Source organism: Pelodiscus sinensis, chromosome 12 (assembly GCF_049634645.1).
Source record: "Pelodiscus sinensis isolate JC-2024 chromosome 12, ASM4963464v1, whole genome shotgun sequence".
Lineage (NCBI taxonomy): Eukaryota > Metazoa > Chordata > Testudines > Trionychidae > Pelodiscus > Pelodiscus sinensis.
In genome coordinates this window covers 33,787,505-33,814,438 of record NC_134722.1, presented here as the reverse complement: position 1 = coordinate 33,814,438, position 26,934 = coordinate 33,787,505, and the positions used below count along the sequence as shown (strand labels likewise).

Here is a 26,934-nt window from a genome sequence, read left to right as displayed (position 1 = left end):
TGTTGAGCTAGAGGACTGCTTACTCCGACTCTTGTAACCCTCTTGTACGTGGAAGAAGGGAAGTCAGGGGAGGAGTCCTCTATTGCAAAATAACTGCTGTGTAGACAGCACCAAAAGCCAAAACAAGCTATTTAGATTTAAGCTACGCAATTAGTGTAGCTCAAGCTGCATAGCTTATTTCGAGTTTAGCCCTGCTGTGTAGACCTACCCTAAGAGTGAAAAACCAGCATAAACTCTGAAATCAGGTAGTCTGAAAACTGTTGTCTGTCCACTTTATGACCCTAAGAATTCCTCTATGCCAATTGGAAACAGGGTTCACTGTTCTATAACAGTGGCTGTCTTGTCACAAACCAATTCTACAAGTCAAATACACAGAGAGGTGTTGGAATTACAATTAATCCACAAGTTCAATTCTCACAGTGATGGCCTCAATCGAAATGAGGGATGGCTAGGACATTATCAACCTAACAATCAATGAAGGTGCATACAGCTCTTTGTTTATATAGATTCTTGCATTAGTACACTTTCTATCTATTGCTCTCCTTTGATTCTTATCTGCTTCTTTTTAACTATCCAATCTTCAGGTGCTTATAGATTGCTAGTTCTGCCTACTTGTTTTTCCTTTTGATATTTTCATACCCTCTGCTCCTTCCTTCTCCACCCTCTTCATTTTGGATCTGCACATCCTAAACTCAAAACTCCGGTCATCTGAAGAAGTAGGCTGTGCCCAGGAAAGCTCACGCTACCATGTAGACTAACAAAATTGTTTTTTAAGTTTGTTCTATAACAGCAATAGCTAGCAGGCCAAACAAACTCACTGGCTGAACACTTTGCTGTCAGAATCTTTACCTATAACGAATGTTGTGTGATATCTTAGATGAAAGCTGCAATCAATTTGCACATTAATACTCTTGTGAAACGTATATACTGACTATATTTGAAAAGCTATGTCTGTATATCTCAAATTCGTCCTTATAGAGCATATCAAGGTGTTATTCCTCAGCAGAGATGAAAAACTGGTTTTGCCTTACTAAAGGATGTGCATTCCTGTCTATCTAGGTTCATAGACAGCATTGTAAGCCAAATATAATGGCAGTTACACATTTGCATTTCAAGAGTCTGAAGACAACTTGGAGCCAGCATACCTGGAACAACATAGGGTTATCCTGACTCTGGGATCAAAACAGGGAGTTTGGGGGAATATAAGCTGCAAAAAGTCATTTTGGTATCCACTGACTGTGGAAATCCTCGTGGGGTGTTGGGATACTCATGAAAATTTGGATCTTGGTTTGGTTTGAAAACTAGCGGCTCTATCAAAGAACAAATTCTTAAAAGATAATTTACAACATAGGAAAAAACCATTAGCAAGTGTAGATAGACGGAGGATTGCATTTCATGTTTATACACATAACCAGTTTGTTTTCACTCATTTTTTTCTTAGTATCTCTTCAATCTTAATTTTTATTAATAAATTTCTCATTGCTTTCCACTATAAATTTCAGTACTAGAATAATGATCATGAGTTGTACCAGTAAAGCTGTGTATATACCCGTGGTCCCCAACACGGTGCCCATGGGCGCCATGGCGCCCGCGGGGGCATTTCAATGCGCCCGCCAGGTGCTCGGGGCTGGCCTGGCCCCGGGCACATGGCGCACGGGCGCTTGCGGGGGGAGCGCGCTTGGCGGAGGGAGCACGGCACCACCGCGGCACTCGGCGGGAGGGGGGGGAGCCCCGGCACCGGGCGCGCGGCACTCGGCGGGGGGGGGGGGGGGGGGGAGAGCGCCGATCCCGGGCGCGCGTCACTCGGCGGGAGGGGGGGAGCGCCGGCCCCAGGCGCTCGGCACTCGGCGGGGGGGGGGGGGGGGGAGCGCCGGCCCCGGGCGTGCAGCTATGGGGGGGCCCCGCCCCCGGGCGCGCAGCTATGGGGGGGCCCCGCCCCCGGGCACGCAAGTGTCCCCGCCCCCTGGCGGGCAAACGGCCACGCCCCCAGGCGCCCGACAACCTCAAAAGGTTGGGGACCGCTGGTATATACTGTTGCTCTGGAGATAACCTACTTGGTATTTCTCAGAGCACCTAGTGGTTAAGTTGTGGACACTATTGAGAGCACTCTCAGGACTACGGGGTTTATGGTGTACCCAGCAGTAGCCTGCACAGAGGAAGTGAGGTCTGTGGAAAGTTGAAAGTCAGTGCAGAGATTGTTGGTTTCAAGGAGCCCATCCACAGCAGTCACAAAGATTGCTTTATGCTAAGGGCAGGTAGTGGTGAGAAACTTCAGAAGCCTAGATACCCCTGCAGATCATCACTTCTTCATTCTACAGAAATTTAGAAAAGTCCCCTCATTGTATGTGCACCACCTGCCTCCTTCTCCTGTCCTCATGGGATGGTCTAGTGATGTGGTGTGGCTGGGAATAGAAAACGGTGAGCTGAGGAAAAAAGGAAAGTAGGATCTGCCATAAAAATCTCTATACCCAGGGGAAGAATGGAAAAGAATGTGATGCTACCATATACCCTATCTAGGAAGAATATAATTAATCTAGGATCACCATTGAAGATCTGCCTTCAAGTAAGAATGAGATGAGCTTGCTGGGGCACAATTATGCAGGAAGAACTATGAGGTAGCATCAAACCCCACACACTCTCCTATGTGTGAGGTGACCATCTTAATGGGACAGTCCCTTAAGCACTCTGGAAGGCATCCTGCCTTTTTTTTAAAAAATGGGCCAATTGTCCCATATGTTGCATAGCAGGGGCCAGCTGTTTAAAGAGCCAGCTAGGGCAGGCTCCTCAAACAGAGCCCATGTGTGGCAGCCTACTTCTGTCCCTGACCTGCGCTGCTGCAAGCAGCCCTAGGGAAAAAGCCAAGGGGTTTCTCACACCATTGCCAGTTTCCCAGCAGCAATGCCCCTACACATATAGCCTACAGCTCCCTTGTGGCATCAGGTTAGGTAGGTAACCCAGTCCCAGGGCTGTCCCACACTCTCCCATCCCCCTGATTCCTGCACCTCCCCCACACCTCTCAGCCCACACATCCTCCTGCCCTGTCTCCTGCCCCCCTCAACCCAGCCTCCTTCACTAACCCCACCCATTCCCAGCCTCCTGCCTCCCCTCTCCAACCTCCTGCCCCCACCTTCCCTGCCCAGACTCCAGCAGCTTGCCTGCACACCCCCGGCCCTCCCCCTCACACTACCAGCCCTCATACTATCAGCAGCCCACACTGTGGAGGACAGCAAGATGATGATAAGGCAGACACTTCTAAAGAGCAGTAAGTAAAGTATATATTTTTAATTTACCTCTTAATTATAATAATGCAGTATGTCTTTTTAATGAGTGCTCAGTCAACTTAATGGTGATACTGAACATTTGTACTGCATAGTTCTAATTGATTGCCGTTGAACTTGCTTATATCCAAGCAACTTTACCAGGTGTCTCATATTTGACATAGGGAAACATGGTCACTCTACGTAGAGAGAGATTGGCTTGTCGTTAAGAGTTCAGATTCATGCCCCGAAAATTTTAAAGTCAGCTCTGCTTCCAATCAAGTCTTAGATGTCACAATTACCAGACATGTAGATTAATATGATTTGTTGGGGAATATTCAACATGGCTTTTGTAAAGGGGAGTCATGCCATCCCTATCTACTGGTATTCAAGGTTGGTCATACACACAGACATGGGAGTATATGTAGGGATAACATATCAATGTATTAAAAATGTGATTCCCCCAAATGAAAGTGACTCCCCATAATTTGTTCCCCACAACTTAAAGTGTTTAGATTTATTATTAATTCTTCTTATTATTATTGTTTGTTAAGATTGTTAAATGTTTAGATTTATTATTATTATTGCCCCTTTAGAATATAATGTATTAGGTCATATAACTTAGAACTGTTAAGAATATAATCCTATGTAGCCAGAAACAGCCCCCCCTCTGTGCCCCAAGGCATGCTCAAGCTTGTGCAAGGGGCTGCTTGAAATTGACATTGCAGAGATACATTGTAACAATGCATTGTCAAGCCACTAACTCTGCTATGGGAGCCAAGCCCTGTAATTGACTAAGGGCATTGTTACATAATTGACGCCTGTTCTCTTTAAAACATTGTAACTTTACTCAGCACTCAGAGAATGTTTTAAGCAATACCACCCAGAAACTTTTTGTAACTACAACTCTGATATATGTAAAGTTATTATTATACAAAAATATTGTATGGGAAACATTAATTAAGGAATGTATGTAAGAGAGAGAGAGTGCTTGGATGATGAATGAATGGTTCTGAGAGGTGCCAGCCTGAGAATACAGCAACAAAGGGCTGAAGAAGGCGTCAGGTGCCAGTGCAACCAAAAGGTGTCAAGTGGAGAAAACCAAGTACTGGAGGTCCACCAGATGAGATCACTGACCAGCACCTGGCAGCCACCCTGGAAACATCAGCATGATGCAGCAATTTCCATAGACTGGCATAGGAAGAAATTCCTATAAGAACTGGACTAAAAAACTATGGAATCAGAGTCCAAAGTTCTGCTGCCAGCCTACCAGGAGCTTCAGATGCGCATCTGATCAGGACTTCGCTCCCCACTACCATCACTTGTGTACAGAGTACCTGGCCAGTATTCTGTCACAAGCAACTTCCAGGCTGGTAACTATAACAAATACACAGAACCTGAATGAATGAATGTTTATATGTATAAAGGTTAAGTAGGTAAACAACGTTGTTTGCTTCTATCTTTTCTTTATTCTTTATTATTTTTACAATAAATGTGGCTTTTTGCCTTATCCCCCTCATAAGATCCTGCTTGCTTCTATTTGGTATAACATATATAGCATACCTGGACTTTCAGAAACACTTCTGACAAGGCCCCTCGCAAAAGGCTCTAAAGCAAAGTCAGCAGGCATGGGATAAGAAGGAAAATCGTCTCGTACATCAGCAAGTTGTTAAAAGGTAAGCCATGAAGGATAGGAATAAAAGGTTGGTTTTTATACTGGAGACAGGTAAATAGCATGATCCCTCAGGGACCTGTCATGGCATCAGATCATTTGGAAAAAGGAGTAAATAGTAAGGTAGCAAAGTTTGTGATGATACAAAACTACACAGGATTGCAGTCTGCTTTGGATTTAGCTAAGAATTACAAAGGGATCTCACTCAACTGAATGACAGGGCAACAAAATAGCAGATAAGAATCAATGTAAATAAAAAAATGTAAATTGGAAAATATAATCCCAACTATTTATACAATATGATGGTATCTAACTTAGCTGTTACTACTCATGAAAGAGATCTTGGAGTCACTGTGGATAGTTCTCTAAAAGCATTTGCTCAATGTGCAGCAGCAGTTAAAAATCTAACAATGTTAGAAACCATTACAAAAGGGATAGACAGTAAGAATCATAATGTCACTGGATAAATTTATTGCATGTCTACACCTTAAATTCTTCATGCAGTTTTCTGCACACCCTTTGAAAAAGTATGCCAGAATTGGAAAAGATTAAGAATACATGATGGGGCGGTGCGGGGGAGAGAGGAGTGGAATAGCTCCCATATGAGTAGCTACATGTACCTCCTGAAATAACTATTTCATAATAAGTTTATTCCTCTTCACAAGCAGGAGTTATTATTTCAAAACAACAAGCATGGTAGTATGGACGCTTACCTTGTTATTTCGAAATAACTCCCCAGTGTAGACATGCCCTAAGTGTTTTGCTGACTCGGAGCCTACAAGGTCAGAGAAGGATCTGACTTCCAAGTAGGATTGCCAGCTGTCCAGTATTTTCTGATTTTTTTTTCCCCCTGCAAAGAGGCGAAAATACCAGGTGCTTATGTGGTTCTGCAGGAGAGCTGTCCAGCTTGGAGCAGGAAGACAAGATGGCAGACAGCCGCCAGCAGCCTGTTAGGGCCAAAAAGCCTCAAAAGCATTTCGTAAAGGGACTTTTTTTTTTTTTAGTTTTGTATTTCTTGGGGTCTTTTTTGGGGGGGAGGCTCAATGACTTTGGTCTCCCCCCACCTTTTTATTCTCAACAGAATTTTTTCTCCAGTGTTTTTTTTTTTTTTTTGCGGGGGGGGGGGGGGGGGGAGGAGTTCAGTATTTTTGGTTAAATCATTTTGGTTCAGCTACTTCCAAGCTCTTATTACAGTATGTTTCTTTAATAGAAATAACATTTTTAAAGGTCTGTATATTTTTGCACACACTATTTTGCTAATATCTATTCCTAAGACTATATCAAAGTTAATCTTTTGGTGATGATTTTTCAGTAATAATTCTGTATTTTGGGAAATACCAAAAAGTATGTTATAAACCCAGCACGACTTGCAGGAGTATAAAAAAAAAATCCACAAAACGCTATTTATTGAAATTCCAGCAAGTTGCAGGCAATGAATGGCACTAATCCTAGGGTACATTCTTCTCTCATTCTTTTCTTTCTCTTCTTTTGAGCTCAGGCTGTAAGTGGGAGAAGTTTCTATCTCGTTAATATTTTTCAGATTATGTACTTTCTAATGTATTCTGCCTCTAAATCTCTTTTCATCAAGTGTGCAAAAATCAAATTGGCTAAATCAAGGCTTTTATTTATTATAGTATTTCATGTTGTATAACAAAACTGTAAATGTAACTAAATTTCAGACTGCTCATGTTTCTTATAGTCTTCAGGGTAATAAATTCCCCATTCTCAAGAGGTTACTGTAATATTTAATGTTTTTACACTTTTAATTAATTTCCAAATTACTTAAGCTCTAGTGATTGAGATCCTCATCACTCTGACTCCTTCATATAACATAAGAGAATCCAAGTGGCATAAAGGGGCCCTTAAAGCCCCCAAAGTAGCCAGGGCAGGGTTCTCTTGATGCAGGGACAGTAGAAACAGCCAGAAACCTTTACAAGGGCATATTATCTAACTTTTCAAAGAAAATCCTACAGCATACAAGATCAATGAGAAATATAAAAGTGTAATTTCATACATTATGAATATATTGTATATCACTCAGTCAGTCTTCTTAGTTTGTTTCACTCTGGTTTTCTTTTTGAAGTTTTGCGGAAGACAAGGACAGAAAGCCTTGTAAAATAAATCTATTTTAACAGTTATATGTACTAGGGATGTTAAAAATTGTGTATTTGTGTAAACGTGTAACTGCTGAAATTGTCAGTCATTGCACATTTACATGGGGGGTGGAGCAGGTGGGTAAACCAGCTTCCCGTATGTTAAGGATGTTAAGGACTAATCGACTATCCAATAAGCAAATTCTTATTGGATAGTCCAGTTGACTAGTTGATCCTCCTGCCCCCCCCCCCCGCCCACATTCCTCCTTGCTGCCTCTGTCAGACAGGCAGCAAAGGGCGAGTTAGAGGGGGTACTTCACAATGGCAGTGCCACACTGCTGAGTTCGGGCTCTGTGTGGCGCTGCCTCTTTGAAATGCCGCCACGGTGTTTCAAAGCGGCAGCGCCGTGTGGAGCCCAGAGTCAGCTGGGGATTGACCCCAGATTCCCCCAGCTGACCCTGGGCTCTGCGTGGCATCTCAAAGCAGCTAGAGTCCCCCGCTGACTCCAGGCTCCATGCGGGTGCTTCCGCTTTGAAATGCACAAGAGCTCCCACTGTATATTTCAAAGCTGGCATGCCTGCATGCAGCCCGGAGTCAGCGGGACTTCCTGCTGGCTCTGGCTGCATGCGGAGTTCCGCATTCCTCTTCCCAGCAGGGGCTCTTGTTTCAAAGGAGGAATGCGGCAGTGCCTATAGACTAGTTGATGGCAATTCCATCAACCACTTGGCTAGTAAATTACTCAATATTTAACATCCTTAGCGTGCGTACCGGCTCCTGCCTGCCTCCCTGCACTGCTGCCTTTGATTCAGAATCAACAGGAAGGAGGGGTTGTGTATAACCATTAAGAAATACACAGAAACAGGTACTTACAACATAAAAAATGACATGACATTCTGAACTTCTCTATATGTTCATCAGTATTAACAATAACTATTTAAACATATATTTTAAAATCCAAGGCTTGGTCAAAGGAAACTAATTCACAGACCAATAGATACTGAAGAAAAGAGTTATGTATGTTGTTATAATGCCATCTGCATAGGAAACAATTTTTATTTTGTAGTTTCAATTTTGGGTCCTGCAAAGTTGTAATTATAATTATTTTCAGCTACTGGCTATTTTTTATTGCTAATGCAAATAAGAAAGGCAATAGATATTCTAGATCTCAGGTTTCCTTTTAAAGTAGTATGTCTATAGGGAGAAAGCCATTTACAAATGTGTATGGTTACACAATCTACAGTTTTTATTATGAAAAATAAAGATATATAAAGGCAAATACACATACATTAAGACGGTTTCTTTTTATACAACAATCATGATGCTAATTAAAACAAATTCATCAGAACAAACTGTTCAAGTTCTGTGTATCTTGAACTCTCTATTTTTAAGTTTTATTCTTTGTTTACAGATCTACTTGCAAGCAACTGAATGTCAGAACCAAGCAAGCTCTAGAAACGATTCTATGTATATTAATTAGTATTACATAAATGTTGTGCCACAGCAATTAAACAAGTTTATCAAAACAATAATAATTGACAGTATCACAGTCAAGAATAAATATAATCTTAAGGGGACGAAAAGTTTATTCTAAGCTATATTTCCCCAGTCCGTAGCATTTCAAACAACGGTCTACTATTTTCCTTCTCCCAAATCAAATAGCAAAACCAAGTTATATTCTGCTCAATGCATTAAGAAAAAAACCCTCTATTTCCATTTCAACTGAAAACAAACCCAAGTGAGATGGTTTAAACAGTGATTCTGACAAGATTAAAAAAACACCAAAAACAAACCACAAATAGCAAGAATACTATATTACAATATTTTAGTATTAATCTTACAAAGCAAATAAACTAGTCACTGACTTACTTTGCTCCAGACTAAAAAAGGTTTAAACAAAAGACAATTTGTTGAATTTTCTGCACTGTAAAAGGAATTTGCACACATTGATCTTCAGTCTGGAAAGCATATTATACAGACAAGCCCCAACTTGTTATCGATGTGCGGTTGCCATGATAAGTATAACAGTCAACCCTCAAAACAAAAAAAGGTCTTTAATGACCACGACAGTCAATTTATTCTAATAATCCATATTGCCCTACTTTTAGAGTCACGATTTAATAATTCTCTGTTTTAGGTTTACGAATATTATAAATATTCCTGCTGTGCCGGCAACATTCCCATTCTTGAACTCCACACTGATTTAAAGGTACAATTTCATATGTTAGCATACTCATAAAAATTTGCTGATCTGGAACTGACTACAACTTTCACACTAAATTTGGTGCTTTTTGCTAACCAAGAAAACATATGGTATCTACTGGGGCAAAACTCTAGCCATGCCCCATAGGTGCAGAGCTTCTTGGTCGTTACTGTATGCCTCAGAAGCTCTCTGTGACCCTTCACACTGCTTCTTACCTTTTCTAGAGGCCAGGGTCACAGCATACTGAATCTTCTTCATCACTGACAAAGTCAAAGTATTGGGTGAAACCCCTCCGTAATCCTAGCCTCCTTTTCCAGGAACAGACTTTTTCCAGTAGTATGGAGAGGGTTGGGGGAACCTGGGCCTGCCCACTACTTCGGGTTCTGGCCCAGGGACCCTAGGTAGAGGCAACTGACAGGATTTTCCCCCTAACCCCAATACAGCAACCTTTTGCCTGAGCTACTTCCCCAAACACTCCCCTAAAACCTTCTCCCTGTTACTTGAGTGAATCTTTCCTGCCAACTGATTCTGGTAATCTCAGACAGATTTTTGAAGGTATTTAGGTACCTAAATGAAGATTGGTACCTAGTGTGATTTTCATAAGAGGCTAAAAGCAGGCTACTTGTCTAATTCCCACTGAAAAAAGAAATCAATTAAACTTGTGTGCTTTTGAAAACATGGCCCCATGTCATTCAAGTTGCAAGAATTGCTAGAACTCATCCTTTTTCACATGGTTTTTTGTTCACAGATTGCAAGAGGAAAACAAGTTTTCCTGCTTCCTCAGTTCTTGATCAGCTACTGAAGTTTGACTGAAATAGGCCAGGGGGCTTTTAGCTCAAAAGGTAGAGGCTCCTCTACTTAGCTTCAGAGGTTCCAGGTTCAAATCCACCTAGTGGTGGTGGTTACAAGCGGGGGCTTGTCTGGAATCTCAACTGGGTCGCTGAAGCTCAGGCCGCCCTCTCTCACCTAGGGGAAGTATTTCACCCACACACCAAGTATTGGTCATTGCCTTGTGCCGTGACACCTAAACCATAGTCCAGATGAATGAGATGTTCTCCGCACCTACCAGCTAAATTGAAACTAAAATAATTAAGGCAAGATCATTTCTGCACAACAGAAGTAGAAAGTACTGATATTCAGAAATATGTAAACAGTGTTGATTCTATTGCAAAGAATAAAATATACCTATGTACTTAATGCAATACAACACCGTGACATACTTACAAAGCTTGAATTGACCTCAAGTCAGAGAAATTCTCTCCCCTATTCTACATATTTTTAAAAAGCAGCCTCCTTCACTCAGATGAGTGGGCCCTCTTCAAATATTAATAGTTTGTATTTAAATATTAACAGATTACAGTAAGTACAGGCTTTCACACTGGTTGTCATATCAAAGTCAATTAAAAGAAAACGCATTTAAATTAAAACTGTATTTTTTCAGTCAGTTTTTATACACAGTGATCTCTTCCATTCTAGGCAGAAAAGTTAGGTTGTTCATCTCTGAAAACACCAGCTCATAAATCAATAGCTAATCAAAAATATTAAATTACAAAACCAACAGAAGCAAATGGCTGAATATTGTATTTTTCAGCAGCTTCAGCGGTGGCAAAGCTTTGTCTGGACCAGCAGAACAAAGAATGAAAACTCTTGTCTTCCCTTTCCCTGCTTCTTCCCATCTTCCTGGGAATTCAAACTTCTTGTGGACTGTAGGAAGAAGGGTCATGGCAGACTGGCTTGATACAAGGGCATCAAGAATATTCCTGTTGTTCTCCCATGCACTCAAAGAAATCCTTCACCCTGCCTGGGGACACTATTCTGCACCAGGAAGAAATTCTAAATCCAACCCCAAAGGTGGGGACTAAAGTCAGGTTTTGGGTCTGCATAAGCATTCTGCTAGTTGCTTTCTAGATAAAAGGTAAATTTTTCTATCCACTTCCTGACTAGCCTGGAAAGAGGTTTGTGGTTTTTTTATTGTTCTTAGCAACCCAAGCACTACTGTGGAGTAGGTTAGATTATAAAATTCATTTTATTGCAACACGGCAGCTGCCCAGCCCAGGAAATTGTTAAATATAGGATCCAGTTCCCTGATAAATCAGAACTCGTGCAGATTAAGGAAAAGCAATTGCCAAACTGGAGAAATGTATATACCAATGTCTGGTAAAGCAAGGAAACAACCTCCTACCATAACCTTGTTTGAAAGATGCCAACAATGGGAGAGGGGACCCAAAATGGTGTGGAGTTGACATCAGTCCTACAAACAAGTAGAACAGACAGATGGGGACTGATGGCAGCCTTCTACCATGTGGCACAGATTACAAAGGATGATCTGAACTGGAAAAGTTACTGCTGGGTAGTTCTCAGATGTGGCCTACCTAAACCATATTCCCATTGCCTTTTCTTTCTGTGGTGTCTGAGATAAGGAAAACCTTGATAGTTCTAAGTAGGAATAAGAACCTGTCACCGAGCACTTATTATGCTTGAGCAAACTAAAGGACTACAGTTGTCTAGACCAACTAATGTCCTAGCCAACTTCCAGTTGCAAGCTACAACTTCATGTGTAAGGATATTAAAAGAGTCACTGCCACACTCAATAAGATTAGAAATGATTGTGTCAAAGTTGCAAGAACCATGAAAGTTTCTGAATCCCATCCTCTTCCCACACACCTGCTCTCTGGCAGATACATGTACATGAGAGGAAAAAAAAATCTTCAGCTTTCTTAACTGACACCTGCCCCCGAACAAACTATTCAATAATGCAAGCACCCTTTATTACATAAAAAAATGTTCATTAAAACCATATTCATAAAATGGGCTCATCACAATGGCTATGGGCACAACTAAACTGGTTGACTACTAAACTTCAATGAACCCTAGAGTGATTCCCTCACTTGCCTGAGCTGTCATATAAGCAGAATTGTAACCCGGAATGAACTCAGGCAAATAGTGGGAATAAAACAGATAGCTGATCTTCAGCCACAGTATAAAACCTAACCTTGGTTTGGCTATACTAGTGGAAGAACTAAATTCCAGAGTTAAAGCCTGCCCACTGAAAATGCTCTGCATGCAGGCTCCAGATGTTTAATTTCAGGAATTGTGATAACTTAACTACTAATCAATTATAGTTTCATGGGTGCCACACAAAAAGTCATATATGGGTCCTGCAACTTACCAGGCCTGGGATGGAAGTTTCCATCCTTGAAATACATTGCGCGTGCAGGGTTCCAGGCTAACAGCATCTGGGCTTTATCAGCTTTAACTCATGCCTTCAGCTGGGAAACTACTAAGCGGTAAACAAGTTTGACCTCAGTCTCAGCTCATGAAAGTGGTAAGAATGGCATTGAGCCAGTACACGCATAACCGGTAAACAACTGTAGTAGAACTAGTGTAGGGAGTCTTGTGCCTGGTGAATCTCACCAGGGACCTAGACTTTGGAGGGTCCCTGGATTCCCCCAGCTGGAGACATGTCCATTGTGGCCTGGTGCAATGTGACAGGAATGGGACTCCCCACAGTCTGAAGGGGTGTAAGCATTTCTAAGTGCCTGTTACTCTTTTACGCATTGCTCTGCTTGTACTTATTGATGTGTCACTTCGCAGTAGCTGTGTAGCCATTTGGCAGTATTAACCCTATAACAGTAGTGACATAGTGAGATTAATAAAAGCAACTATCCCTAATTGACTCTGGTACGAAGTGAATCCATAATACTGTTTGGCCATACTCCTGTGAGTTGACAAAGGGAAGAGGTGAAATTTCTCATAAAGCTAGAACAAAGATACATTGGGTTTTAAATATTAATATCAATGCTTTGCATGAAATCTGAAATAAATAGGAAGTCAGTACAGCTGATCTAAAAGACTCCTTACAAACAACTGCATCATACACTACCTATGTATTCCGAATGGCCCTCAGCGTCATGTAGTGTATATTCCAGTCATCCAATATTAAGGGGACAAAGACATGAAAAACCTTGGCAAAGACCACTAAGAAAAAATTATCATTATGTCACAAAACATATAAAAAAGTAGCTCTGCTCACCAAAGCTCATGCCATGATCCATCAGAGATTCAAAAACTTGTCTAAATTATCACTCTGACTGTGAGCAAGCCTCCTCACTTAGATGTGTAAGCATCAAGCTTCCCATTCTCTTTTGATGTGTCCTCTAAACAAAAAGCATCACCTCTATCTCATCTATACTGAGTACTAGTGACCTCCTTCTCAACCATACCCTATTTCATATAGGCACCGAGTAAGAAAAAAAATCCATCACAACATCTACGTTTGACAGAAAAAAAAGACTGAACTATGCCAATTTAAACCACCTTTTTTCACAGTAGATTCAAGATAGCTCACTGTTACAAGTCTCACAGACTAAGACAAGAAGGGGACCATCATGATCATACACGCCGACCTTCAAACTCACATGCAATTTATAATCAATAAACAGCGTATTGTGATATAGTATACATTTGTCAACACAGGGTACCTCCCATAGAATTTTTTTTTTTTTTTTAAAAAGGACAAGTCTTTGTAGTTGTTTTTCTTTGGAAGCGCACAGAGAGAGAAGCTCCTGAACAAAGGCAAGACAAAATGTGTTTCTGGTCTACAGAAGTTTTGATTAAATAGTCTAGAGGAAGCATACTATTCATTACTCTTCATTAACTACAAATAGCTTTTTTCACTACAATAGCAACAGGTTAAAAATACATACAATCAAAGGCCTGCTGTATAATCACTGTAATTTATCTTTTAATACAATATCTGCAAATAAATCCAATAAACACATATTCAAGATAAAAATAATGCCTACTGTATAGATACTACAAGCAGAAAGATATTTAAAAACAGATAATACAATGGGTGAACCAACATGAAGAGTTTTAATATAAACATTTGCAAACAGATGTGTAGAACTATGTATTTAAAAATTGAGAGAGAAAGCTGAAACTCCAAATCTACTGTAGAATGATTTGGGGTGTCTGTGGACAAGCTGAGCAGGAGATCATGTGAGTTGTCAAGGAACCCATTTGTATTCTGTGATTGGTGGAGCAGGTGTATACAGAAGGTTGGTTATACAATGTTATAGAGCTATCTGAATACTACATTTCTGGTGTGTTAATTTAAAATGCTAAAAGAGGGCAACCAAAAGATTAAGAATTTTATTTGTGATAATTGTTTAAGAAAGATCAACATAGTTTCATTATTTACTCTTATAGGTTTATAAAAAATGTATTAATACATTATTAAATACTGTGAGTGTATCTAGAAATATAAGAAACCATGGGTCCCATCAGTCACCAGTGGACATAAAAATCCACAGTGTGAACATTTGGACACAAATACTCAGATGTTTCAAGAGCCTTTTGTCTCTTAGAGAAACAAAATTCCTAATTACAGAACTCATCACTGATATTAAAAATGTGTGAAAAGGGATAGCTGGAGAAGTAAAGACAGAAAAAAAAAGAGTCACAGGGTCTGTTGTGGAATGCCATCTCTATGGAAATTCAATGGGATAAGATATGGGTGGGCAAACTATGGCCTGCAAGCTGTGTCCAGCTCGCAAGTTCCCGCTTTGATGGTGGTGGTGGTGGGGATTGGAGTCAGGGAACTGAATTGGGGGATTGTCCTGCTCCATGTGTACCATGGCTCCTTGAAGCATAGGAGGCCAGGGAGCTCTGCATGCTGCACCTTCCCCAACCACTGGGAACCACAGGCAATGGGAGCTGCTGGAACAGTGCCTGTGGACGAGACAGCACACAGAGCCACTGGCCATGCAAACCTATACCTAGGAGTCGGAGGGAGGATGTGCTGCTGCTTCTAGGAGCAACTTACAGTAAACATCACTCAAAGAGTGCACACCTGAGCCGCCCTACCCCATGCCCCAAACTCCTGCTCCCCACCTATACCTTCCTACCCTCTGAAGCCCCTCATCCCAGTCCAGAGCACCCTGATCCACCTCAATCCCTCATCCCCAGAGCCTGCACCCCTAGCTTGAGCCCTCACCTTCCCATGGCACCCCAACCTCCTGTCCCAGTACTGACCCCCTCCTGCCCTCCAAACCCCTCGGACCAACCCTAGAGCACCCTCTCACACTCAAAGCCCCTCATCTCTGGACCTACCCTAGAGCTTGCACCTCCAGCTACAGACCTTATCCCCTCCCACATTCCAACCCACTGCCCCAGGCCAGAGCCCCGTCCTGCATCATAAGCTTCTCATTTCTGTCCCGACCCAAGAGCCTGCACATCTAGCTAGAGCCCTCAATTCAACCCCCAATTTTGTGAGCGTTCAAGGCCCATCATACAATTTCCATACTCAAATGTAGCCCTCAGGCCAACAGTTTGCCCACCCCTGGGTTAAGATATACTGTAATTTTTTATACGTAGCCAATGTTTGAGGATCACTCCTTTTTATTCATATATAACTATATTATAGGCTAACAAATGAAGTCCGCAGCAAATGTCATTCTTAACGACTCTCTTACCTTTTGCATGAACAAACAGCACCCAACAAAACTGGAAAACTTCTGAAACTGTGCAAGGCTGCCGTCTTTTGGAAAGAAAAATAAGTTTAGAATATGCAACAAACTCAATACATACACTCAGACAAAAACAGTATGACTTAAAGCAGTGTTTCTCAAAATTGGTGCAGTCTCACTTTGGGAAAGCTGCTAGTGGGTCCGTGCCACTTTGTCTACCTAACGGGTCTGTAGCTAAGGAGCCTCACAGCTCTCATTGGCTCTGGTTTGCTGTTTCCAGTCAAGGGAAGCTGCAGGGCTCCCAAGTGAGGGAAAAAAGACTTTCATCTCACTTCCCTCAAGCTCTAGCCCCTAAGGAGGGGGATGGGAGAAGAGGCATTGAGGCTCAGGGCTTACCCTACGGCAGGATTAACTCTTCTGGGGAACCAGGGCTAGTAGATTTTCAAGTGTTCCTCTGGGCTCTGGGATGGGGCCAAAAATGAGGGATCAAGCACGCAAAAGGGGGCTGCCCGGGGGCAGGCTGGAGTAGGAGTGTGGGGTCTGGGCAAGAAGGGGAAGGGGACTGAGGCACTCCCAGTAGGATGTAAAATCCTGATTAATCAGTTAACCCAGTGTTTCCCAATTTTATTTGGCCACGGAACCCTTTTAAATTTGAAAGAATTTTGCAGAACCCCTAATAACAGTCTTATATATGGAGCTAAAATAGTAGACCACAAACAAGTAAGGATAATAATAAACAAATGCTAAACAAGGTCATGAGACTTTGTGCAATGCGGTGTTAGTATATTCACATTCAGTCACCCATGTGATCCATGCTCCTTGAGAGTGAGTACGGGGATTTACAGTGGTATATAACAGGGGATCGCACCACTGACTACCTGTGCACTCAGCGCTGAGTAGTGACATCATCGTCCCCTCTCTCTGGCTAAGCTGGCATTACACAGGGACACTTATCATGGCAAACACAAATGCAAATTGTTTCAATAAAATTCATAAGTGCTTAAATATCAATTATTTTTTAAAAAATCATAAAATGTTATTGTAATGGAATTTTCTCACAGAACCCTTTCTCACTTTGCTGAACCCCAGGGAACACCATTTGGAAATTTAAGATCCCTAGATCACAGAAAAATGGATTAAATAAAAGAGAAATATAACTACAAAAAAATTAAGTGTTAGAAAGGGAAAAGAAAAGCTGAGCACAACAGACATTAGGAATACTTCAGCTACACAGATGGAAGCACCAATTAACAGATACATTTCCCTCTTGGTTAACCAGCTAAAGGAAATCAAGGGAAGCCATACATTAACAAACTCAGGCAGATAAAATTTTAAGAAGTATAGAATCAGAAAAAGTAAAGTTATACTAACATAAATCTGATTATATACACATAAAATCTATTAAGTTTTTCAACAAGGAAATGGAATAGAAATTTGCTACCATAAAGCGAGGCACAGAAGAAAGAATGACCTATTAAACAAACTGCAGGAATTACTAGATTAGCTAAATCAAAAAAATAAAAAAATCGAAATACCAAGAAATTATCAATGATCGTAGCTCTAAAATCAGTTAGAAAAAATTGCAAAAACATACCTCTGTTTTCTTCCTCTTTGTTGACGAGGTTGGTCATCTTGAGGATATGTGAAAATATCCTGAAAAATGGGTTCATACTTCTTAAAAATTACAGCAGAAACTGTGAAGTTTCTCTCCAGTCTCTCAGTACGTTCTCTGAACTGCAAGGGTAGATTTGCCATATCTTCCCATTTCTTCATCTTGTTAAAAAACTCAATCAAGCTGAGGGCATTTAGAAGATGGGGATAAGTAGTTTATTTTTTATGAAGAACTATAAAAAAAAATGTACAATAAACCAGGTTGTGTTTTCAACTTCATGAACTGCTGACAATGGTGCATACACAGTCTGATAAGACTGCATTATTACAAGCAGGAAAGATAATTAAAGCTCAGTGCTCTTCGTTCATGATCAACCGTCAATACAAACACCTAACAAAGAACACTGTAGATGCTAGTGCTAATGGGAACTTCATACTGGGGTGGGCAAGATCCAGCCCGCCAAGCCGTTTGATTTGGCCCATGGCCCCTCCTGCTATGTTCCTGCCCCCAGGCCAATTGAGATCCAGGGGTGAGGGAGTGCTCAGTCAAAGTGGCTGGTGGCTCCCCCACTCTGCCAGGGCCATGCAGCACCTAGAGGAAGACACCAGCTGTTTTAAACAGAGAATGACTGCGCACTCGTCCACCCCCAGGTCCTGATTGGCCTGGGGGAGCATGTGGAGGGAACTGCCAGCTGTTCAAAACAACTGACCGTTCCTCATAGGCATCACGCCCCCTATCAGGGTGAGGGGCAAGACTTTGTGCACTACCAAGCCTGGAGGCGAGGGAGCATGTGAAGTCTTCTCCCCACCACCAGGGGCATGTGGTGCCTAGAGGGAACTGCCCCGTCCGGCTAAGCCATGCCCTTTAATTCAGGCGAGTCAATAGCTTTAAGAAATTTATTTTCTTGCTTTTATGGATTTTAAATGGCCATTTTATGGATTTTGATGGCTCTGCTGAATGTTTTTGGATCTCTGCTGCTCTGCAGGCATGCAGCCCTTCCCTTTCAAAACTTTGGAAAGTATTTGATAGATGAGTGAGCTGCTCCATGTGGGGAACTCTAAAAAGCACAGGAATTAGCTCTGCCTTCCCACAACATTGCACTGTGGGATGCATACCCACATTACTTTGTTCTAACTGTAACCAGGGTGCTAGTAATGTGGCCATGAACTTTCAAAAATGGGAGGCAAAAAAACCTGGTTTGACCATTTTTCACTTTTGGCAACTTTTGCATGTCGACAGCACTTTTGTTGCCAACCCTCCCAAGTGTAGACATAGCCTTAGAGATTAACAAAAGTATTAGGTCATGAACTCATCTGATGAGTTGGAGTGCAAATTACGGAAACTGTGGTATATATAACAGTCAATTGTAGGACTAGTGTAACAAGCTAATTAAGTCAGAGTGGATGTGTTTCATTCACAGCATTTGAAGCAAAGATTGAAGGCAGGGAAATTTGTTAGTCTCCAAGGTGCCACAGGACTGCTCGTTGTTTTTACATATGGATCAGACATCTTGAAGAACCTCCAGTTAGAAGTAGAAGAAATAGAGGTTGTTAAGCAGTTTTTACAGAAAAGGGTTGGAGGAGGCAGCTGATACAAATGTCTGTAAAAGTACTGTCCCAACAGATGCATCTGCAGAAGGGGACTGGACTAAAGTGTAATATTTTGTGAAGGTATAGACTGAGCTCCACATAGCCTTCCTACGTATGACCAGTATATATACTCTCAGAGATGACACTGAGGTTGCTTGTATCTTAGTGGAATGAACTCCCACTTCATCTATGTTTTATATCAGCACAACAACTTGGTCATGAGGTGAAGAGGGCTTGGGTTAGGAAGTCTGATTTTTCTGTTCTCCTGAATTACCAGATTCAGGAAAGGACATATGCTGATGGGAGGAAGGACTGACATTCATGAGAGGTCCAAAAACTAGGACTGCCTAGGCCAGCTGAGTGAGATAAGAAAGACATGAGCCTTGTTGTGACAATGTTTTGCAGAACCTTTGGTAGCAGTGGGATGGAAGGAAAGGCATACCACAGGTGGTTTGCCCAGGATAAAAGGAGAGCCTTTCGAATGATCAACCTAGTGCTGATCTGCAGCAGTGCAGGTGGAATTTCTTGTTCGCTGGGAGACAAACAGGCCCCAAAATGGCATTCTCCACTAAGCCAGGATGTAATTTAGTACATAACTGTGTGTCTGACTTGCAGAGAATTTCCTGCTGAGATTGCTAGGCGTGCAGGCTGCTCTTGTATTCAGATATGTTGCCAGTGTGATGTGGTTTCCGATGCACCAGTTCAATAACTGGACTGCTTCCCAAGATTTTTAGAATGGTCAGCTCAGCTTTTACTTGACCTCACCAAATGAACACCCCCAAACACCACCCTACTACTTTTTTATGGGCCTGCTTGTGCTTCCTGAGGTTGAAAAACAGCCTTAGAGATAGAAAAACACTGTGGTAACAACAAGCTACCACACAAAGTCTGTTAAAATGATTTTTACCTTTTGAGTTAAACCTCATTCAGAATGATGGAAAATCTTTATTAAGACAGAAACCGTAACTCATGACAGAAGTTAAAAACATAAGAATAGCCATACTGAGTCAGACCAACGGTCCATCTAGACCAGTATCCTGTCTGCCTGCCAACAATGGCCAATGCCAGATGCCCCAGAGAAAGTAAACACAACAGGTAATCATCATGTGATCCCTCTCATGTCATCCATTTTTAAACAGAGGCTAGGGACACCATTTCTTACCCATCCTAGCTAATAGCCATTAATGGACTAACCTCTATGAATTTATCTAGCTCTTTTTTGAACTCTATTAAAGTCCTAGTCCTCACAACATCCTTTGGCAAGGAGTTCCACAGGTTGACTCTGGGCTGCATGAAGAAAAACTTCCTTTTGTTTGTTTTAAACCTGTTACCTATTAATTTCATTTGGTAACCACCTCCTCCCCAATTTCTTATATTATGGGAACAAGGAAATAACTTCTACTTATTTACTTTTTCTACACCAGTCGTGATTTTATAGACATCTATCATATCCCCCTTTCATCTCCTCTTTACTAAGATTAAAAAGATTTGGACTTTTTATCTCTCTTCATATGGGATGCATTCCAAACCCCTAATCATTTTTGTTGCCCTTTTCTGAACCTTTTCCAGTGCCAATATATATTTTTTGAGATGAGGCGACCATATCTGTACACACTACTCAAGTTACAGGCTTACCATGATTTTATACAACAGCAATAAGATATTCTCTGTCTTACTCTCTATCCCTTTTTTAATGGATCCTAACATTCTGTTTGCTTTTCTGACTGCTCCTTCACACTGAGTGGATGTTTTCAGAGAATTACCCAAAGTGATTCCAAGATCTATCTCTAGAGTAGTTATAGCCAAATTAGTCCCTATCATATTTTATATATAGTTGGGATTATTTTTTCCAATGTGTATTACTTTAAATTTATCAACATTCAAATTAATTTGCCATTTTGTTTCCCAATCACGGTAGAGAGATCTTTTTGAAGCTCTTCACAGTCTGCTTTGGTCTTAACTACCTTGAGCAGTATCACTTCACTGTTTTCCCCTTTCTCCAGATCATTTATAAATAAGTTGAATAGGATTAGTCCCAGGACAACCTTTGGGGAACACCACTAGTTATCTCTCTCCATTCTGAAAACTTACCATTTATTCCTACCCTTTGTTTCCTCTCTTTTAACCAGCTGTCAATCCATGAGAGGACCTTCCCTCTTATCCTATGACAACTATCTTTACTTAAAAGCCTTTGGTGAGGGACCTTGTCAAAGGCTTTCTGGAAATTTAAGTATACAGTACTATATCCACTTGATCCCCCTTGTCCACATGGTGCTGACCAGTCTGTACTTGCTAGGATCATGTCTAGAGCCCTTTTTAAATACTGGCATCACATTAGCTATCTTCAAGTCATTAGGTAAGTTATATTGTAATACTGTACCATTGTTCTTAGACACTGTGCATCAAAATGCAGGAAATAAAAGTGGTTAAAGACAGTTTTCAGCTTTCATTTTCAATTTCTAGATCTTTGCAGGTGAAATATAGTCTTTTACATTTTATGAATATAGCTGCATTTTTGAAAGAGAAATTACCTCTGTTCTGAACAACGCAAGATCCTTGTTAAGGATACATAGTTTCCCTCGACTGTCCCTCTGCTCACAGTTGGAACTGCTTTTCTGCAAGCCACATATAAGGCACATGCTAGCCAATGTAGATCATTCCCCTGTGAAATTAAACATTATACCATTTAAAGAATAGATTGACAAGTGTTTCTTTTATTTCAGATAGGCATCCAAAATGTAAAAACACGCAAAAGATATTCAAGCACATTTTAAAGGAAATGTTGTAAAACTGACCTCAATTATTTAAAGGAGCTATCGAGACACAATGTAATTCAAGAATTTAAAAAAAAAAAATGCTAAAATTAGGTAATTTCAAAATTGCTAAAACTAACACTTCAATTTCATATTTAAGCTAAATTTAACATGGGATATTGGGCATGTTCTTTTACTCCTAACAAAAGAAGATTTATTTTAAATGATCTGTCACCTTGTGGATATGAAATGTGCTCCTGGCTACTGGAACATTCTTCTTCCCCCAACTAATTTACAGCAGTTGTATACTGGATTTCATCTATTTATTTATCTACACAACTGAATAATTGCCCATTTAGATGACCACTATAAACTCCTAAAAATTGTTCTTAAAGACACGTTTTTTCATTTTTCCTCAAGGGCTGAGATTGAAAGTTTTCAAGTTAGGCTCTCCAATTGGCTGCACTCAAAATTAATACTTAGAAACATATACACTTTATCCGGATATATGTTTGTTTTATCAAGGTACTTGGAAGAGTCACAAAGGTGAGATTCAAAACATTTTCTGGCAGTGGGCAGAGATATCCTAGTGTCCTATGAGGAAATATTTTATTGGTAAGTCTAGTATGTCACTAATGGAAACCTATCTTCCATAGGTGTAATTTTCCTTCGCTTCCTAGACTGCAGAAGGAAGGGATATCAAGGTGGATAAAAACAGATTATTAAAAAAATCATTTTTATTTAAATCAGACTTGATTTTTAAAGTAATCAGAAATACTAAATTTATTATTTAAAGTTAATAGTTACAATTAAATCTCACCACAAGCATGCTACACGTACATTTACAGTTTCATAAAAATGAATTAATGGCTCTAGTCTGTCCAGTCTAACTGCTAGTTCTTGATTCTTGAAAGTTCTGAGCTTTCAATTTCTTTTCTTAGCAGACAAGAACGTAAGAATGGCCATACTGGGTCAGACCAAAAGTCCATCCAGCCCAGTATCCTCTCTGCCAACAGTGGCCAATGCCAGATGCCCCAGAGGGAGTGAACCGAACCGGTAACTATCAAGCGAGCTCTCTCCTGCCATCCATCTCCAGTCTCTGACAAACAGAGGCTAGGGACACCATTCCTTACCCATCCTGGCTCATAGCCATTAATGGACTTAACTTCCATTAATTTATCCAGTTCTCTTTTAAACCCTGTTATAGTCCTACCCTTCACAACCTCCTCAGGTAAGGAGTTTCACAGGTTGACTGTGCGCTGTGTGAAGAAAAACTTCCTTTTATTTGTTTTAAACCTACTGCCCATTAATTTCATTTGATGGCTCCTAGTTCTTATATTATGGGAACAAGTAAATAACTTTTCCTTATTCACTTTCTCTACACCACTCATGATTCTATATACCTCTATCATATCCCCCATTAGTCTTCTCTTTTCCAAGCTGAAAAGTTCTACTCTCTTTAATCTCTCCTGATACGAGACCCATTCCAAACCCCTAATCATTTTAGTTGCCCTTCTCCATGGGCTAGGAGACTGGAGAGGTGAAACTCTGCTTAGCTAGTTAAACGTTAGTCTAACGTTTCACTGATTAACTACAAGCCAAATACACAGAGAAGAGCTGGAATTACAATTCATCCACAAATTTAATTCTCACACTTGTGGCCTTACTGGAGATAATGGCTGGCTGGGACATTATCAACCAAACGATGAAGGTGCCAACCTTCATCTGTGTAGATTCTTGCGCTAGTACCATATTCTTCCTCTCTAATTGCTACCTTGTGATCCTTATCTGCTTCTTTTAACTATCTAATTTTTAGGTGCTTACAGATTACCAGTTTTGCCTTTTTGGTTTTCCCTTTGATACTTACATGCTCTCTGCTTCTTGTTTCCCATCCCCTTTATTTTTTCCCCTTCCCCTCCTCTCCCTTCTCCCCTATTTATTTTGGGTCTGGATAGCCTAAACTCAATACTTCAGTCATCTAAGGAAGTGGACTGTGTCCGTGAAAGCTCATATCATCATCTACATGTTTTGTTAGTCTATAAAGTGTTACCAGACTATTTGTTGTTTTTTAAGTTTATCCTGTACGGCAGTGGTCTCCAACCTTTTCACACCCAAGATCACTTTTTAAATCTCACAACAAACAAAGATCTACTGCCCCATCCTTCCCCCAAGACCCCACCCCTTCCCTGAAGCCCCGCCCTCTCTATTCTCCTCCTCTCCATCACTTGCCATTCCCAGCCCTTGTACACTCTACACAGCCACTTTTTTTTCCAATTCTTATGTAGGAAGATGTTTTTCCAACATTTGGCCTGTCTAGACTGGACCAAATGTTAGGAAAAAAACCTTCTTTTTTAATCCTCCTTATTCTTTGTGGAACGAGGAATACAGGTGTTACCGAAAGAGCATGTTTGCTCTTTCACTAAAAAAAAAAGCAGAAGAACAAATGCATCCTTATTCTTTGATAAGATAACGAGCCTTGTGGATAAGGGAGAAGCGGTGGATGTCATATACCTAGACTTTAGTAAGGCATTTGATACGGTCTCGCATGATATTCTTATTGATAAACGAGGCAAATATAACTTAGATAGGGCCACGATAAGGTGGGTGCATAATTGGCTGGATAACCGTAGTCAGAGAGTTGTTGTTAACGGTTCTAAATCCTGCTGGAAAGGGATAACAAGTGGAGTTCCGCAAGGGTCTGTTTTGGGACCCGTACTGTTCAATATCTTCATCAATGATGTAGATATTGGGATAGAGAGTACGCTTATTAAGTTTGCGGATGATACCAAACTGGGTGGGGTTGCGACTTCTTTGGAGGATAGGGACATAATTCAAAATGACCTTAGCAAGTTAGAGAAATGGTCAGAGGTAAACAGGATGAGGTTTAATAAAGAGAAATGCAAAGTGCTCCACTTAGGAAGGAACAATCAGTTCCATACATACAAGATGGGAAGCGACTGTCTAGGAAGGAGCATGGCAGAAAGGGATCTAGGGGTCATAGTGGACCACAAGTTGAATATGAGTCAACAGTGTGATGCTGTTGCCAAAAAAGCAAATATGATTCTAGGTTGTATCAACAGGTGTGTTGTAAGCAAAACTCGTGAAGTCATTCTGCCGCTCTACTCTGCACTAGTTAGGCCTCAGCTGGAGTACTGTGTCCAGTTCTGGGCGCCACATTTCAAGAAAGATGTGGAGAAATTGGAAAGGGTACAGAGAAGAGCGACAAGAATGATTAAAGGTCTAGAGAACATGACCTATGAAGCCAGGCTTCATGAACTGGGCTTGTTTAGTTTGGAAAAAAGAAGATTAAGGGGGGACATGATAGCGGTTTTCAAATATCTAAAAGGGTGTCACAAGGAGGAAGGAGAAAATTTGTTCCTCTTGGTTTCTGAGGACAGGACAAGGAGTAATGGGCTTAAAGTGCAGCAAGGGAGGTTTAGATTGGACATTAGGAAAAAATTGCTAACTGTCAGGGTGGTCAAATATTGGAATAAATTGCCAAGGGAGGTGGTGGAATCTCCCTCTCTGGAGATATTTAAGAACAGGTTAGATAGACATCTGTCAGGGATGGTGTAGGTGGAGCTTGGTCCTGCCTTGAGGGCGGGGGGCTGGACTCGATGACCTCTTGAGGTCCCTTCCAGTCCTATTATTCTATGATTCTATGATCCCTGGATGCGGAAAAGTTTTTCCAGGATCTCTGGAATCCTGGAAAAACTCGTGCAGTCTAGCCGTACCCTCACCGAGTTGAGACAGGATGTGTGGGCTTTGGGGTGGGAATGAGGGATTTGGGTGTGGGAAGGGGTGAAAGGTGCAAGCTCTGGGAGGAAATTTGGATGCAGGAGGAGGTGGAGAAGGGGATGCTGGTTTGGGGAGGAGGCTTCAGGCTGGGGAGTGTTGGGGTCAGATGGAGGGTTGTGGTACTAAGCAAGCCACAGGCTTGTGGCTGTGAGGGTGCAGGAATTCGGGTTGGGGTATGTGAGAGGTTCAGGGCAGGGGGTTTCAGTGTATGATAGGCTCAGAACTAGGGCCTGGGGGGGGGGTGCAGGAGTGTTATAATGCTGCAGCCAGATGGGGGCTTGGTCCCAACTGGGGGTTTGTTGGCCAGGCTTAATTTTTTAAAAAAATACTACGTCAAACACAAAAAGTTTCTGCATTGTCTTTATTTATGAGAAGGGCAGGGAACCTGTTTTGCGTCGGGGGTCACTGACCCACAGAAAAGTTAGTTGGGGCCACACGAGATGAAAAAAAACCACACCCACACACCACACCACACCTCCTGCCAAAAACCCCCGAAGCCTCACTAATGTGGCCCCAACTGTGCTGGTGAGAGCAGGGGACATGGTACTGGGGAAGGGTACTAGTGGTTGCTGGGGTGGGGGCAGGGTTCTGCAGCAGGGCACAGGGTACCAGTGGGAGCAGGGGGACAGCGTGCCAGGGTGGAGGCAAGGTGCCAGTGGGGAACAGGAGAGAGGGGACAGGGTTCTGCAGCACGGGACAGGGTGCAAGTGGGGGCAGGGAGTCCCTGGCACCAGCCTCTTCCCAGGACCCTCCTCCTGCAGAGGAGAGAAATCCCCGCTCGTGCCTTCTCCGGGGCCAACTCCCCTTCCTGAAGAGGAGGGAAGCCCCCACAGCTGCAGGACTTCTGTCCACCCCACAGAAAGCAGGCACTACCTCCATTTTTGCTGGAGGTAGGTAGTGGGGCTTCTTGGGGGAGGAGGGTGGCCCGAACACCTCACGATCGACTGGTCAAGCCCTCGCAATCGATTGACCAGTTGGTGACCACGGTTGAGTACAGACTAACTCAGCTACCCCCTGAAGCTATCAATTAGAGCGTCCATGCTAAATGAGACTAACAGGGTGATTTTGCCTTCATTAGGAAAAGGCTAGGTCCTTGAGTTCACACATCGTAAGGGGAGAGACTCCACACGCCCCCCCCCTTCCCTTTATGGTGCAACCACTAACATCACCATTATTAAAAACCAACAAATAGTCTTTAAAGTGCTACTAGTAGACTAACAAAGCATGTAGATGGTATTATGAGCTTTCATGGACACAACCCACTTCTTCAGATGACCAGAGTGCTGGAAGTCCAGGTCCAAGAATAAATAAGGGAAGGAAGGAGAAGGAAAAAAAGTTGAAGGGGAGGAAGAAAAAAAGACAGCGAGCAGATAGTCAGCTATCCCTCTGAAGGTTAAGTCTGTAATAGGAAAAACTTAAAAAACAACAAACAGTATACAGGCAGTCCCCGGGTTACGAACAAGATAGGGACTGTAGGTTTGTTCTTAAAT

The 26,934-nt window shown here is 41.7% G+C and overlaps 1 protein-coding gene across 2 annotated transcripts in view; it reads right to left on the bottom strand.

Annotated features, from left to right (window-relative positions):
* RBL2 (RB transcriptional corepressor like 2) overlaps nt 1-26,934 on the bottom strand; it is a 70,614-nt gene that overhangs the window by 42,156 nt on the left and 1,524 nt on the right. The window contains exons 2-4 of one of the 2 annotated variants that reach the window (XM_075940272.1): nt 21,425-21,555; nt 17,287-17,487; nt 15,699-15,763 (exon numbers count right to left, since the gene is read on the bottom strand). In XM_075940272.1, coding sequence (XP_075796387.1) covers nt 15,699-15,763; nt 17,287-17,487; nt 21,425-21,555 — 397 coding nt within the window. Of the gene's footprint in view, nt 1-15,698; nt 15,764-17,286; nt 17,537-21,424; nt 21,558-26,934 lie in introns of those variants that run through there. The other variant, XM_075940273.1, reaches the window with a different exon arrangement.